The 17521-nt window shown below is 41.4% G+C and overlaps 1 protein-coding gene across 1 annotated transcript; it reads left to right on the top strand.

The window, feature by feature from the left end:
• The first annotated feature begins 267 nt into the window (after positions 1–267).
• On the top strand, positions 268–1104 carry LOC145805680 (uncharacterized). The gene has a single exon (XM_082900855.1). The coding sequence runs from the start codon at positions 268–270 to the stop codon at positions 1102–1104; it is 837 nt and encodes a 278-aa protein (XP_082756981.1).
• The last annotated feature ends 16417 nt before the right edge of the window (positions 1105–17521 follow it).

Raw genomic sequence — 17521 nt, 5'->3', positions numbered from 1 at the left:
GCGGAAGCCACCCTGACAGCAATGAAACAAGCCAAGGCACCAACAAAAAAATAAAAAAGCAAAAGATCAGGATCCAATTTTCAGAAGGGTCGTTCATTCTTTATGAACAAGAAGTAAAATACCGGATCTTCAAGCAGTTTAGGCCAAAGCAGTGGTTCTATGCCAATCTGTTCAGAATGTGGAAGGAAGCATAAAGGCACGTGTCATCTTGCATCAAGTACGTGTTTCCGGTGCAGCAAGACTGGTCACATGATTAGAGACTGTCCAATGAGGTTCGACAATGCTAACCATCCGGTAGCAAGTTCAGCCAGATCCGCTCCTGCAACAAGGACCAATGCAAGAACTAATGCCAGGGGTAACACCGAGAATGAAACGCTGAGGCAAGGAAGAGTTTTTGCACTGGTGCTTGGGGATGTACGGAACAAAGAATCTGTGGTGTCAGGTATATTCTCTATATGTGCTCAGAATGCCTATGTGTTGATAAATTCTGGTTCCACGTATTCATTTGTATTGTATGCTTTTTCTCGAAAGCTAACTAGACCATTAGAACCTATGAATTGTTTACTATCTATGTCTATACCCTCTGGAATTTCTATGATATGTGCTTATGTATATCCGACATATGATGCTATGATTGGTGATATGAAATTGAATGTTGATTTGTTGCCTTTGAGCATTGATCATTTTGATTGTATTCTGGGTGTGGATTGGTTGACGAAATACTATGCCGCCATTGATTGTGTGGGTAAATCTATTGTGTTTAGACCACTTGGTATCCCTGAGTTTGTTTTTACTGGAAATGGGGTGGTTCTCCCGCCATACTTGATCTTGTTTATGAAAGCCAGGAAATTGTTAAGAAAAGGTTGTCAGGGATACTTGTGTTGTGTGTTTACTATGTCTTCGAATAGTGCCAGTGTGGAAACTATTCCTGTGATTTGTGACTTTCTTGATGTGTTTCCTAATGACCTACCCAGGGACTTAATTGATAAGGAAATTGAGTTTACGATTGATGTAGTACTTGGAACACAACCTATTTCCAAGACTCCTTACAAAATGTCAATTTCTGAATTGAAAGAGTTGAAAGTCCAACTCCAAGAACTCTAAGACAAGAAATTCATCTGTCCAAGTACCTCACCTTGGGAAGCTCCAGTGTTGTTTGTCAAAAAGAAAGACGGGTCTTTGAGGCTGTGTATTGACTATCGTGAGTTGAAAAAAGTAACCGTGAAGAACAAATACCCATTACCCCAAATAGATGACCAATTTGACCAACTTCAGGGAGCATAAGTGTTCTCCTAGATAGACCTTAGATCCGAATATCACCAGTTAAAGGTCAAAGCAGAAGATGTTGAGAAAACAGCATTTAGAACTAGATATGGGCATTATAAATTTTTAGTCATGCCATTTGGGATAACCAATGCACCCGTAGCATTTATAGACCTAATGAACAGGGTTTTCAAACAATATCTCGATGAATTTATCGTTGTATTTATTGATGATATCTTGATTTATTCCAAAAGTAGGAAAGAACCTGAAAATCACCTGAGAACTACTCTACAAATTTTGAGAGAAAGGAAATTATATGCAAAATTGTCCAAATATGAATAATGGCTTGACAGCGTGGCATTTCTGGGACATGTAATCAACAAAGATGGCATATCAATGGATCTATAGAATATCGAGGCTATTGTTGACTGGCCAAGACTGACCAATGTGTCCAAAGTCAGAAGTTTTCTGGGACTTGCCAGCTATTATAGAAGATTTGTAAAAGATTTCTCGAAACTTGCCATGCCATTAACACAGTTGACACGGAAAAATGCACCGTTTGACTGGAACGATCAACGAGAGTCAGCCTTCCAAGAATTGAAAACTAGACTGGTAACTGCACTGATTCTGACTTTGCCTAACAGAACGGATGGATTTTAGATTTACAGTGATGCCTCATACAAAGGCTTGGGGTGTGTGTTAATGTAGAATGGGAAGGTAATTGCTTATGCCTCTCAGCAACTCTAACCGCGTGAAAAGAACTATCTAACCCATGACCTTGAACTCGCTGCTGTGGTTTTTGCTTTGAAAATTTGGCATCACTATCTGTATGGTGTAACTTGTGAGATGTATACCGATCACAAGAGTTTAAAATACTTCTTTACACAGAAACAATTGAACATAAGACAGCAGAGATGGCTCGCATTGATTAAAGACTATGATTTGCAGATTTTGTATCATCCCGAAAAGGCCAATACCGTGGCCGATGCTTTGAGTCGAAAGTCCATGGGCAACTTTTCATGTTTACTCATCAGTCAGAACGAGTTGTTATGTGACCTGGAGAAGAATGAGATTGAAGTAATTTTGCATGAACAGGGTGGAATCCTAGCCACTATTTCTACCTAACCTGCAATTATTGAAGAGATTAGAGAGAAGCAACTGCAAGATGAATTTCTGGAAAAGATTGTGGATGAAATAGACTCAAAATCGAAACCAGGATTTGTGTTGAAGAGCATTGTGCTAAGATTTCAGAGTAGACATTGTGTACTAGATTGTTGCGACTTGAGAAAACATGTTATGGCTGAAGCCCACAACTCTAAATTTTCCATGCATCTAGGGAATACAAAGATGTATCATGACTTGAAACAAAATTTCTAGTGGCCGGGAATGAAGAAAAGCATTGCTGATTTTGTGGCCAGATGCTTGCATTGCCAACAAGTGAAAGCCGAACATCAACGAACCGTTGACCTGCTACAGCCACTCCTAATACCATAATGGAAATGGGAGCATATCACCATGGATTTCATTGTTGGACTACCTCGGTCCTCCCGAGGTATGGATTCTATCTGGGTCTTAGTTGATCGTTTGACCAAATCGGGTCATAGTTGATCGTTTGACCAAATCTGCTCATTTTCTACCTATTAAAACTTTTTATAATGCGGACAAGTTAGCTAGCATCTATGTAAATGAGATTGTGAGACTACATGGTGTACCGATATCCATTGTCTCTGATAGAGACTCGAAGTTCACATCAAGATTTTGGTAAAGTTTACAACAAGTTTTGGGAACCAAACTTAGATTGAGTAATGCCTACCACCCACAAACAGACAGCTAAACTGAACGAACAAATCAACCTTTGGAGGATATGTTACAGATGTGTGTATTGGATTTCCAAGGGAATTGGGAGACTTACTTACTCTAGCATAATTTGTATACAAAAATAGTTATCATTCCAGCATTGGAATGGCTCCTTATGAAGCATTATATGGTAGGAAGTGCTGATCACCGATTTGCTGGGCCGAGGTAGGTGATAAACCATTGTTGGCACCGGAACTTGTGTAAGAAACAACGGAGAAAGTGAAATTAATTCAACAGAGATTGAAAATTACACAAAGCCGCCAAAAGAGTTATGTGGATGTCTGAAGAAGAGATCGAGAATATGAAGTTGGGGATCATGTGTTTATCAAAGTGACTCCTATGAAAGGGCAAACACAGTTTGGAGTGAAAAGCAAATTGGCACCGAGATATGTTGGGCCATTTGAAATTCTTGAGAAAATCAACCCGGTGACGTAGTAGGTAGCCTTACCGCCGGTCATGGAACAAACGCACAATGTTTTTCATGTCTCAATGCTTCGGGACTATCTACGAGAACCACACCATGTGATTGAACCAACCCATCTGCTTCTGAAAGATGACTATACATATGAAGAGAGGCCAATTCAGATTGTGAATCGCCAAATCAAAAGATTAAGGAATAAGGAAATCCCACCAGTAAACGTTATGCAACTTGAGAAACGGAAGAACATATGATGAAAAGATACCCTGACTTGTTTCCATTAGACCTGATATTCTTTCAAAACAAAGGTAATTCGAGTTTAGAGGACCAAACTCTTTAAGACGGGAAGACTGTAACTACCCCGACCCATGATTAACTGTTAAGCCATGATTAATTATGCCTAATAAGTGATTAAGATCAAATTCTGAATTAATTGCATACAAATAGCATCATTTATGTTTATAGCTGTTTATCGTGGAAACATATGTTTGTATTTCTATTTCGTTCAGCGAATTGAAGGCCTTATCGACATCTGATTACGAAATTGACTAAGTTTATGTGTTCTTTAGAATTTTTAGAATTTTCCGGTAAGTTTTATTAGAATTCGATTCGGAATCAAATAATTAGAATAAATTAAATATTAAGTTGAATCAACTTTGCTCTAATCACAATTAATTAGCCTAAGTGTAGACGTCCCCGAACGTCCCGGGAGGGAAGTCCCGTTTTGTTCGTTGGGCTCACTACAGTTCGGACTCAAAAGTCACGGTCCTGTATCTAATCTCGTAGAGTGCAATGCAAGACCAATGAATCATCAAAGAGTCCAAATCTGGCAAATCGTTTTGGAAAACAGATTTTTAGAAAGAAGTGCCAAACATGGACTGCTTTGCTAGATACAGAGTCGCCACCTAAATATTTTATTTTGGGGGAATTTAGGAAACCCTGACTCGTGCCGAAGGCCACGTGTCCGTCATCACCAAAGTTGCCTCGGCTCGGGAACTTGGGTACGATTGGGGAAGGTCACTTCATGAGCACCCCTGCTCGCCCGATCAAAGATCGGCCTCTACTAACCATGATATCGAGTTTTGAAAACATTATGCATTCTTATTCCAGTTATTAGCCTAGATTTACTACGTGATGCACACAGCATACAAGTATAGACTAGATAGCCTGAATTGGAACAACACATCTCATGTTTGTTTATTTTGAAAATGGTTTGATGGTGCTACCCGCAAGTACGCTAAGACGTGGATTTGCCACCCTCGGGTGGGCTTAGAAAACGTGATGGTTTGCCACTCTCAAGTGGGCTTAAAACTCACGGTCAATGCATTATTCCAATTCAGATAATCCAACCTTCACCCACAGGCATTCAGGCAGGTATATCACATAAGCACATAGCCTTATGGTAAGCATGCTATCATGGCAATCACTCACACACATGCAAGGATGCTAAAGCATAAATACTTACCGAGTACTCCAAGCCAAAACAGAAACTAGTTAGTAATCAATGCATGATCCTAGTTCATGTTAAGCCAGCTAATGCAACACATGCAAAAATGCAACTAAGATAGGCTCGGCTATTCTAAAATGGCATATGAAATGCAACAACTGATACACGTATTCAACTCAGAATTGAAATACAACGCAGTTAGTATGATGCGTCGAGCCCGGTGCATACAATACAGATGAATGATGCAAACATGCAAGCATAAGTATGCTAATTGAAACATGCCCTAATCTAACCATCATAAGGTGGTAAATAAAAGGGAGAAAGACGTGGGGTTGGAAGACATATATCACACACATGCATACTTATTACAATTGTGCCCTCACTTGGAGGGTCCGAATGAATAGCACAAACCATCTAGCTAATCTAAGCTAAATAACAAATTACAGCTAATTATTACACAACATTAATTAATCAACAAATTAACTAAGTAAGCAATAAACTAGCATGCAAACTAAATAAAATGGACTGCCTCAGCTCTGTTTCGGATGACGAAGGGTGTATGTATGCTCGAGTAGCCTTGTTGGTAAATTCCATCGCGACGCCTCGCCTCACCCTTGTTTGCAATTGATCTCAGAAACTTGCACAAAGCTCCAGAAGGCTGAAACTCCACCTTGGGAAGGCCACTGACCAGTTATTAGCATGGGAGACCACCTACCGACCACCCTTTGTGGTGGAGACCAAAGAGGGTGGTCGGCCTGCCAGAAAATCTGGTCGGCCGACCGGTTTCTACCTCTGGTTTCTGGTTTTTCTACAACAAAGGCAAGAGATAGAAAAGGCAATGTATTTTCAACAAATGTGTGCATGACCACTCTCCCTATCATTGCACAAGCTCTAGGGAGTGTAGTCCTCGATCCTCGTGTTATCAATCACGCATCTCGATGCATAATGGCCGAGGAGTCGAATTGCACGACTCAATGGGACATGAATGCACATATATGCAACTAAAGCCAACGACTCTATCATGGATAGTCAAGAGTGTCGGCGGCCGAGAATCGAGGCACAATTCGTCACTTGGAGTATGAAACGTCCCTCGTTTCCCGTGTTTGGACTAAACCCTACTCCAAACACAATGCAATATGCATGACATGCATGAATGCAACTCTAACATGCAACCTAGATGCAAATGCTACTGAATGACGCAAACATGTAAGGGATGACATGCAAACATGCTACTAGCATACACAATGTTATGAAATAATCAATGGCATACTCAATGCAAGATGAATCTGTATGGCATACGCAATGCATATGAAGACTAACAAACACAATGAAACGAACAAGGCATACACAATGCAATGATCAAATCATACAACGACGTGAACTAAATGGCATACACAATGCAAGATGGACTTAAACCAACATGAGTGGACCTCAGCCGCACCCAAATCAGTGGCCATATGATGAAAATGAGACAACCGAAACAGATGCAAAGGATCGATCCTAAGGCACAACATGCAACTCTAACAAAGCATGGCCAAGGAAGAAAAATGGCATAGAATGGCACATGATCCAGCTCTGAAATATGATACACAATGGTCCCGAATCATGCAAACACTTCACACGATGCATGCTAAATGGCCCGAATACCGAAACTAGTGAAGTGCGTTACACTAGAGGTACACGAAGCAATGCACAAATGGAAAAACCAACCCCAAATAGACCCTAGGCAAGTCCAAGATAGTGGGAAATTGGTCTAAAATGATGGCTCAGAATGCATTCAAATGAAGCCCATGCAATGGTCGGTAAATGAGGCATACAAGCTCGACTCTCTAACGCACTTAAAGAGTGGAAATCATGGGAATATGGCATGCATATAAGCTCTGAAATATGATGTTCAATAGCCCCAAAACATGAAAACACCTCAGTACATGCATGCGATGGACCTCAAAACTCAAAGTTAAGCATGGATATTGAACTACAGGCATGCAAAACAAACATCATTCGACTATGAGACCCAAAAATAGAGCTAAGGCAGTCCAAAACATGCACAAAATCAGTTTAAGGCATGGCCAAAATATGCTTGGAAAGGCGGCCAAAACATCATGCAAAACAAGCTAGTGAACCATGATTTGCACTACAACTATATGAAGCACATGAGAGGTTACCAAACCAACCAAAAACCCACTGAAACTCAGTCAATGCATGCAAGAATGATATGTCCCTTTGAAAGGCCAATAAGAGGGTTATTCTACACATGTATAATGGACATACAAAATAGCAAAACCACCTTTGGACAGAGGTTATGAGGGCCCTAAAACTCACTAAAAAGGGACTGAAATGAGGCTTGGAAGCATGCAAATGAAGGCTCCTTTGAAAGGCCATGAAGAGGATTACTCTACACATGCAAGAGAGACACTTTATATGGAAAAACTAGCTCTGGAGAGAGTTCATGAAGGTCATAAAACTCACAAATAATAGCCTGAAACAAGGCTTGAAAACATGCAAATAGGGGCTCCTTTGTTACGCCAAGAAAGCTAGTAAACAAGACAATGGGTGAGAGAGTCACCTCTCTCTGATTTTGGGGCTCAAAACAGCATGTTAGCCACTGAAAATCCACTGGATTTCAATGGCTAGAAGGCCAAACAAAGCTCACTTCAAAGGCCTAGATGCATGGCTCAAAACAAGATGAAAACAAGCATGCAGGGGGGTAGATGGCCCCCAACAGAAAAATGACCTTAAAACAAACTTCAAGAGGAGCTCAAAATAAGACTTTTTTTAGTTTATGACAAAGCCCAAAAGTTCTTGAAGATAGAGCTAAGATATGGAGCAAAATAATCTCAAAAAGAGGGAAAGAAGTGTTACCCTTGTAGAGAAGACCTCCAGCAGCTTCTGGACCAAAATAACAAACCTTCAACCTCTGAAAACCAGCTCCAAGGTGCTTAGAGTGATGGTGGAGGTGTTAGGATAGGAGGTGGTGTGTAAGGGAGGGCAAGAACTTCACCCTTTGAAGCTAAAATGGAGAGAAACAAAGGGAGATATGGTGTATATGCTCCGCCAACTTCAGAACCCTTGCAAAGGAAGGAAGGCCCTTCCTTTATAGCGAAGAGAGGCCAAAGCTTCTCTTAGAAGCTTAAAACCAAGATTAAACATCCTTCATACACGTGTATGTAGGACGCAGCAAATGCCTCCCAGCTGGCACAGCTGGAACACACTCACTAAGACAAATCTACAAAGAGCTGGCCGACCAATTCAGGTGGTCAGCCGACCACTCCCCCTGGTCGGCCGACCAGGTTCAAAAGGGTCAAGCCTGAAAAGGTGGTTGGCAGCCCATATTGGTGGTCTCCTAGATGAATGCAACTCAGTGGTGGTATGGAAGACCAGAAAATGTGGCCCAAAAACCAAGGAAACCAGCTTCCCGACAAGAAAACCAGAAAATCGGCAAGCGGGGAGAAAAGTGGTCTCCAAGGAGAAAAGGTGGTCTCCCACCCTCGTACTACCTTCCTAACAACGAAACTAGGGTCCATGCCAAAAATGAACCAAGGCGGATGCAAAACGAGGGTTCGAGGGCCAAAACGCGCAGCCAGGTGCCCCAAAAACTGACTGTTAAGCATCGAAAGTGGCGTGCGACCACGAAGGTGGACTCCCAGGCCACAGTGTTCCTCTAGAGAGAGGAAACAAGGTTTATACCCAAAATCGGGGCAAACGGAGAAAGTTAAACGGTCCTGAACCGAGGCGCACGGCCGACGGCTCCGAAAATCAAAAACTGGTCTCCAAACGGGAACAATGGCTTACGACCACGAAACGTAGCCTACGGCGATTGAGAGATGGTCTACGAGACCTCTCCCTCCCTTCGGGAAGAGAAAACAGAACCTGGTTCACAAACCAAGGCAAAGCACAAAAGAGTCCCGAAGTCCGGAGGCAAGGCTCTCAGTCGAGACTCTGTAACCTCAGAACGAGCAGAATATGCACCATCATCGAGCGCTCAATCGATGACGTCCGAGTCTTAAGGTCGGTCAAAAATGGGGTGTCTACACTAAGCTAATCTAGCATATAAATAGGCCACTTGTAATTGAGTAGACTCAATCCTACCATCATCTTAAGCAACAAAATGTGCGGGAGAAGGATAATTAGAGGGTGAGAGTCGATTTCAAGAAGGAAATGAAGGAATTGCTAGGCAATTAAGGGGCAATTGGAGAATTGAGCTACGACTCACCAAGAATTCAAAGAATTGAGGACTTTAGGTAAGACTTTCATTCCTTAAGCTTTAATTTGACTCAACCTTACAAGAATTCAAGAGAATTTAGTTGAATTATGCAAGAATTGAGCTAGTGAGGTAGGAATGAGGAACACATCATGCATGCACGCACATTTTCTTCCATTTTGAGCTTAATTGCTAAGATTTCCCACATACATCCACCAAGTTTACCATGGTTTTGAGAATTCACCATGTTTTCCATCAATTTGCCTTCTTTGATCATGATTTAGAAGCTTGAACTCACTGCATTGCATATATGATATGTTTCAAAGTTTTGAGTTGACTTTTAACCAATTAGCAATCTTTTGGACCTTGATTTCATGAAATGGTCTTTAATTCTCCATGTTTTTCCAAGTTTAGACATGTTTTCTCAAGCTTTGGGACCCAAAGGTTGAGTTTGAAGGCATTGAATTCGAGTTTCGCAACTTGGAGGTGAATTTGGAAATTCCAAATTTTGACCTCTCTGCTCGAGCGACAAAACCTGTGCCTGAGCGACCACTTTGTGATCTTGCACTTCCGCTCGAACGACCAAAAGTTCGCTCAAGCATGCAATGCAAGCTACCAGAAGTTTACATGTTTTGTAGACCTCTCGAGCGACAAGAGTTGCGCTCGAGGAAAGGCATGAGACTCACGCTCGAGCGAGCGTCGAGCGGAAAAATCAAGCAGCCAGTACTTTTGCAGAGTTTACAGACCGCTCGAGCGACAGATGTTACGCTCGAGCGACCACTCACAGTTTGCATGTCCACTTGAGCAAGACAAGTTGCGCTCGAGCGACACCCCTGTTTTCAACAAGTTTTGTTAAATGCTTTCAAGTGTACTTTAGCATCCTCATTGCATCTTATGCATTCCTATGCCAAGATTAAGACGTAGTAATGAGGGTAAAAAGTAGAAACACCCCAAAATAAGAAAGAACCAAGCTAATGATTTTCGGTGTGTAATTCAATACGTATTCATTCTGTATCTGTGTAGGTCACACACCGCAAGTTATCTGATCTGTCTGCTCTGTTGTCCACTTTGAACCATCTGTGAGTAATAACGTAGTAAATCTATCTTCAACTTTATTATTTTCTGTATACGGAATACGATCTGTTTAATGAAATATTATGTTATATACAATGAATGATTGTTCAATTTCTAACAATTCCATGGCTCAAGTATGTTATCAGTTCCTAGTCCGGAGGTTCCTTTATGGAACTGACAAGTTATCTATACCCAGCTAGAGGTTCCTTTATGGAACTGACAAATTGTCCGTATCTGGTCTGGAGGTTCCTCTATGGAACTGACAAGTTATCCATACCCGGTCGGAGGCTCCTTTATGGAACTGACAAGTATAACCTTTGATGCTCCGTATGTAATCTGTTAGCACTAACGGATGTAAGATTAACCATGAACACTAATTTCTGTTTGACTCGAACAAGAATGTGAATATGAATCTATTTATGTTTGATAAATTAGTTGTGGGACATCATTCATTTATCCCTTTACTCTATTATTATTCATTGGGCATTCGCTCACTGTTTATATTATGCATGTAGGTGAGCAGGCACATAACCAGGCTTAAGCAACTACCTGGAGAGTTGGGTCAGCCAGCCACTGTGCCTCTCGAGGAGGTTCCCTTTTGATCAGTCAAGTTGTAAATCTTAGGAAAGATGTTTTTGTTTGTTTTGTTTAACCGTACTTTGGGTTTAGTACCTTTTGGTTGTACCTACATATTGCCATAAGTTTTGTGTATTATGACGTCATATATGTGTATTTTATATAAAGTTTCAAGTTTCAATCCTATGTATGTCAACACAGCTCAATGGACTACGTATATTTTGTATATTTGCTTCTGCATCCCCTAAGTATATGTTATTCTATTCAGAGGCCTTTGGCCATCCAAGGATTACTAGCTGGTTGCGGCGCTAAACCTATAGGGACGGGATTGGATTGTAACAAAGAAGATACGCAACATTTAGATAGGTAGCTTTTGGCTTTGAACCTCCTTTAGTGAAAGCTTATCGGACTTATTGGCTAACCAGTGGATACGATGCCTTGAACTATTCAGCCGTTTGTGTAAGCCAAGACAATATACTACACGTAGTTTATCTGCAGACACAGTTTGGTTCTTACGGTTGTTTTAATTTGGGCCCTGAACAACACCTGGTAATTCATGAGTACTCTAGAGAATTTAGCCTTCCCAATTCTCACAAAACTGGCCTAGTTCACACTTATATAGGTGACTTCTTATTAAGAGTATCCTGCTATAGCCCACTTGGATGTCCAAGCTACAAGAATCATTAAAAGCAAAGCTTATCCTACTAACGCTGCAAGTGTCACTCTTCTTATCATAGAAATGGGTAGGAGTAAACCTCTTTAGTGATATATGAAGTCATTCATAATTCAATTGTCCCTTTGAACCTAGATCTTGGGATCTCCAATCAGCTAGGTTGGGTTGCCATTATGGCGACTTTTAAGAAATAGGCTTTAACCCATTCCCCTCGACAAATGATACACTTGTTCTCTGGCTAGCCCTTTGGTCGATGGATTCGCAATATTCTCCCTTGACTTTAAATATTCTATGGAATATTATTCCATGTGAGAGCAAATGCCTAATGGAATTATGTCTTCGACGAATGTGTCGAGACTTACCATTACACATATGATTATGTGCCCGTCCTATTCCTGCTTCACTATAACGGTGAATGTGTACAGCTGGCACAGGTTTAGGCCACATTGGAATGTCTTCTAAGAAATTATGACGCCATTCTGCTTCTTCTCATGTTTTATATAATGCGATAAACTCAAATTCCATTATCGACCTTGCTATGCATGTCTACTTGGAGGATTTCCAAGAAACTACAGCACCTCACAGGGTAAAGACGTATCCACTAGTGGATTTTGAGTCTTTAGTATCTGATATCCAATTTGCATCACTGTACCCCTCTAGTACTGCTGGATATTTGGTATAATGTAAGCCATAATTCTTGGTATGTCTTAGATACCTAAGTAACCTAATTATCGTTATCTAATGATCGAACCCTGGTGCAGACACCCCATTTTTGACCGTCCTCAAGACTTGGACGTCATCGCTTGAATACTTGATGATTGGCCATGTTTGTGTTCATTTTGAATGCCTAAAGTTCTTGGCGGAGTGCCTTGCCTTTGAGCCTTTGAAACTTGTCTTCTTTTTTTTTTGTGCTTAGTTAGGGACCAAATGCTTGCTTCTTTGCGGACCAAATGCTTGCTTCTTTGCTTCTGAAGGAGAGGGTGGCCTCCCGGCCATCCCTACAATCCATCAGCCAGGGTTTATTCCCATCAGCCATCAGTGGTGGCCGGTCGGCCTCATTAATGGCCGACGGCCATTTTTCTCTTTTTTCAAATATTTTGTGTGCCAGTTGTGCCAGATGTTGATCACTGAAGCCATCCTCCATACGCGTGTATGGAGGGACGAAGACAAGCTTGTAGCTTGTTTTTCTATATAAGGGGAGGCCTCTCCCCCATTTTTGAGGATTACAAAAATTTCAGAGCTGAAATTTCTCTCTCTCTCTCTCTCTCTATATATATATATATATATATATTGTGTTTGAAAGTGAGTTTTCTTTACAATTTTACATACAACCCCTTGATCAAACATCCTTATCTTCGAGCTGAGGCTCCTTAAGGCTTGTTTGGAGTTCCTAAAGTTGGTTTTGGCTCAGAAGAAGACCTGTTTGCAGTTGTGCTTCAAGTGTAAGAACTTGTCCCTTTTAAACTTTGTTTTAGTTAAGTGTTTGGCCATCTTTCTACACTACTTTGGGGCTGGTTTTGACCTTTAAAAAACTTTGATTTTAAGGCTTTAAAGTTGTGGTTTGAACCTTGTTTGGTTAAGGGGGTGGTTCTCCCCTTTGCTCTTTGGCTTGCGAAGTCTTTTGAGCTATCTTTCAAAGCTTTTGAAACAACCTTTTCTTGGCCTTTTAACCACTGAATTCCAGGGGAATTTTAGTGGTAGAAAGTTTGTTTTGAGGACCAAAATAGGAAGGGGTGGTCCCCCCCTCCTCATGTCTTGTTTGCATGTATAGTTGGCCTAAGAGGTGAGCGTGTTTTTCTGCCCTTTTGGGACTCCATCTCAGCATGGTTTTGCTACAATTTTAGCATGCTTTAACTTTTTTTTGGTTGGTCTTGGTCATATGACTCATGCTTTGTATGGTTATAGTGTAAATGGCCTTTACTAGCTTTGTGTTTCAAGGCTCTTAGCATGCTTTACTTGTGTTATTTGCATGATATGGCATCATTTAGCATGTGATTTTAGAGCATAAACCCTACCACACTCTCACATATTTCACTCTTTCATCATTTTTGGGAGCTGTGCCTTATGCCTTGTTTATGTGCCAATACATGAGCATGTCTTTCTTGCTTTTCATGCTACCATCTCAGCTCATTTTAGCCACTGTTTTGGCATGTTTGAGGTCTGTCTAGGGGTGGTTTGGCTATTTAAATTTGATATTTCATGGTTCTAGTGTAAAGCTCCTCACTAGTTTTAATGCTTAAGTCCCCTAACATGTTGTACATGAGTTGTTTTCATGTTAGAGTCTTGTGTTTCATGCCATTTCAGCACTGAAATTCTGCCACCTCCCTCATTTCTTCTGTCCTCTATTTGTTTTGAGAGATGGTTAGTCTTAAAGTTGTGTTTAAGCTTGAGATTGAGTCTTATGCTTAAATGGCTTTAACCCTCTTTTGAGGGTTCCTCCTAGTCAAAGGCATGGTCTCTTTCATGTCTTATGTCATCTTTTGATTGACGTCTCTCTCATTAAAGGACTTTCACATTGGACAAATCAATTAAAGAATGGCTTGGTAACTTAAAATGTGTAAACAAAATGAACCATGTAAAACATGTCCAAGATAAGCATATGTGTTGCATTGCATGTGTTTGGAACAAACGTTAATCCAAACACAAAAAATGTGGGACGTCTCATACTCAAAGTGATGAAACGTGCCACATTTATTGGTTGCCAACACCCTTGATCATGCATAATAGGGTGGAGGCTCTTTGTGTATTCTTTGTGCATTCACTAAGCTTATACAAACTTGGTTTTGGGCCACCATGCATTGAGATGCTTGGTTGGTGGCTTGAGAGCCGAGTCTCATTCTTCTTTGAGCTTGAGACATGATGAGGAGGATGGCAGTACATACATTTTCTTGCAAATACACTGCCATGCCTTTGTTTGCTCTCTGTTGTAGCAAAAAGAAGAATTTCAGGGAAGTAGTGGCCAACCGGCCACATATACTAGCCGACCGGCCACCAAAGCCAGCCGACCAGCCATCAGTAGTGGCCGATGGCCACCATTTCTAGCCGATCAGCCCTCAGCATGTTCTTGAGATCAAACAGAAGCAGTCTGGAAGTTAGCATAATTTTCAGAGGTCCAAAGATGTGCAAACAAAGGCATCTAGAGGCAAGGTGGTGGATTTTCGGGAGGAAGCCTACCGAGCATGCGTGCATCCCTCGTTTCCCGAGGCCGTTCATTTAAATTGCTTAGCTAATTAATTGATTAGCTTAGTCTTTTTGTAATTAATTAATTAAGTGTTTAATTAATTCATTCGGTTTGTAATATTTTAATTAGCTTAGTGTAGCTAATTATTCAATTGTGTTGTAATTAATTAGCTAGAATAGTTAATTAGTTAGTCTGTAATAAGTAGCTTAGCTTAGTATAGCTTAGCTTATTTATTTGGACCCTCCTTCGAGAGGGCGCAATGTTGTAATAAGGGTGCGTGTGTGTGTGCATGTCTTCCAACCCCACGTCTTTCTCCCTTATATTTAACCGCTTTCAATGGTTAGATTAGGGACACGTTTTGATTAGCATACCTTATGCTCGCATGCGTGCATCATTCATTTGTCTTGCATGCACCGAGGCTCGACACATCATTGAAACTGCATTGTATTTCAATACTTCTTTGAATAAATGTATCAAATTGTTGCATTCATATGCCATCTTAGGTAGCCAAGCCTATCAATTGCATTTTTGCATGTGTTGCATTAAGCATTTTGCATAGTTAGGATCATGCATATTTCAAACTAGCTTTTGTTTTGGTTTGGAGTACACTGTAAGTCTTTACGCTTTAGCATACTTGTATGAGTGTGAGTGTTGCCATGACAGCATGCTTGCCATGAGGCTATGTGCTTATCTGATAAACTACATGAATGTCTGTGGATAAAGGCTTGTTTGCCTGAATTGGGACAATTCATCGAATGTGAGTTTTAAGCCCACTTTGCGAAGTGGCAAAATCATGTTTTAAGCCCACTTGAGGGTGGCAAATCCACGCTTTAGCCCACTTGAGAGAGGCATTTTCAAACCAATTTCAAAAAAACAAGCACGAGCTGTTTTGTTCCAACTCTTGCGACTTAGTCTATACTTGTATGCTGTGCGCATCACATAGTAAATTAGCTAATAACCGGAATAAGAACACATGTGTTTATAAAATAACATATCATGCTTAGTAGAGGCCGATCTTTGATCGGGCGAGCGGGGATGCTCATTTCAGGACCTTCCCCTCTTGTACCCAAGTTCCCGAGCCAAGGCAACTTTGGTGATGACGGACATGTGGCCTTTGGCACGAGTCAAGGTTTCCTAAATTTCCCGAAAACAAAATACTTACGTGGCGACTCTGTAATCTGGCAAAGCAATCTATTTTTGGCATTTTTTGATTCAAAATTGATTTTCCGAAACCAATTGTCAGATTTGGACTCTTTGGTGTTTATCAGTCTCACATAGCACTTTGTGAGATTAGATTCAGAACCGTGGCAGGAGTCCAAACTGTAGGACGACCAATTTGTGCCCTCTCCGAAAGGGGGGCGCACGGAGAAAGTCGGGTCCACAATTTCTGGCGACTCAACTGGAGATTTAGAGAACTTGACTCGAAACTCATGATAGTTTGTTTTATCTACATTTATGTGTTTCTTTGCATTGCATTTGCATTGGTGCGCCTATGTCACCGTGTTTGCCATCTGCTATTCCTGAACGGTTTGCCGGAGGCTTGCCTGGAAAAGCGTGCCATAAGGCTAACCGGTTGCAAGCTCTGCCACGATGGGAACACAAATCTTGGATTTGGATCACCGCTGTACCGTTTGATCCACCTTTCACTTCTCGGTGTTAGGTGCGAGAGGTATATTTGGTGGTCTTGCTGAGGCACCCTTTTTCACCATTTGACCTAGTTGCATATCGGAAGCCTTAGAGACTGTTCCAAACTAGGATAGGTTGCTCGCCCAAATATAGGATTGTTTGAAACCGCATGCGTGCGTAGTGAAACCCTAGCTCCTGACAAAATAGGACTGGGAAAACCTACCCCACCATAGGGGTGTTTTGGCTCTCACTTGTTTGATATGTGCTGTTAGGATGTGTCTCTATAGGAATGTATGTATCAGTTTGTATCAGTCTGAGGACATTAGTGTTTGAGGGTATCAGTTTTGAGGCAGAATATTTAGGGGCAGAAATCAGTGTTTGAGTACAGATTGTTTAGCTTATGATATCAACTGTGTGTTGTCTTTATCTAAGCCGAAATGCTGTCCGTTTTCTGATTGTTGTTTCCTTTTTACTTTATTTATCTTTTTGCAAGGTAGTATTTCATCATTGCTTCTGATGAGGCAGATACCCCACGAGCACTCTAGACCAAAGGTAGAAAGCTGTCGAGATCTAAGGATCTTATTGACAGACAACCAGTGTTTGTTTTATTACCCCCGGTTACAAGACGGAAGGCAGTCAGGCAGAGAGTATTAGTATAGAAATCGCTAGTTCAGCGGTCATTGTCTACCCCACATGTGCGTAGTTGGGCAAAGTTTTCTGTTTCTACCTCAGAGAGAGAATATACACCTGTTCAGACAGACCAGCACTTTACAGTCAGTATGGAGGAAATGATGCAACAATTCCAACAGACTCTTGAGGCCATGCAGCGGGATGCTGCTTGCCAAGCAGAGGTTACCACTCGTCAAACAGATGTTGTAGCCCAACAGGCAAAACTAATTGCTAGGCTTCAAGAACAGCAGCAGCCACAACAAGCTGGAGCATCTGCTTCACATCCACCCCCACCCTTGCCTAGGGTTCCAGCACCCAGGGAAACAGCTAACGTCCAGGAAAATATGGACGTTCCAGTAGTGCCAGTCCCACCACCAGTTCTACCACAGACTTAAAAAGCACCGGCCTTTCCAATAGACACGCCGTTCGAATTTGAGTTCGATCCTACTGTTTTGAAAGTGAACAAGCTTGAAAAGCTGTTTAAACGAGCTCAGGGAGTTAACTCGATCCCGGACATAGAGGATGGCTACACAGAT

This window comes from Camellia sinensis, chromosome 13 (genome assembly GCF_055761805.1).
Source record: "Camellia sinensis isolate YWXY chromosome 13, ASM5576180v1, whole genome shotgun sequence".
Classification (NCBI taxonomy): domain Eukaryota; kingdom Viridiplantae; phylum Streptophyta; class Magnoliopsida; order Ericales; family Theaceae; genus Camellia; species Camellia sinensis.
The sequence above is the reverse complement of the archived record's forward strand: the minus strand, read 5'-3'. Positions and strand labels throughout refer to the sequence as shown.

What these genes read in the sequence shown, in the direction of transcription:
- LOC145805680 (XM_082900855.1), top strand. Translation starts at nt 268, where the DNA reads ATGAGGTTCGACAATGCTAACCATCCGGTAGCAAGTTCAGCCAGATCC.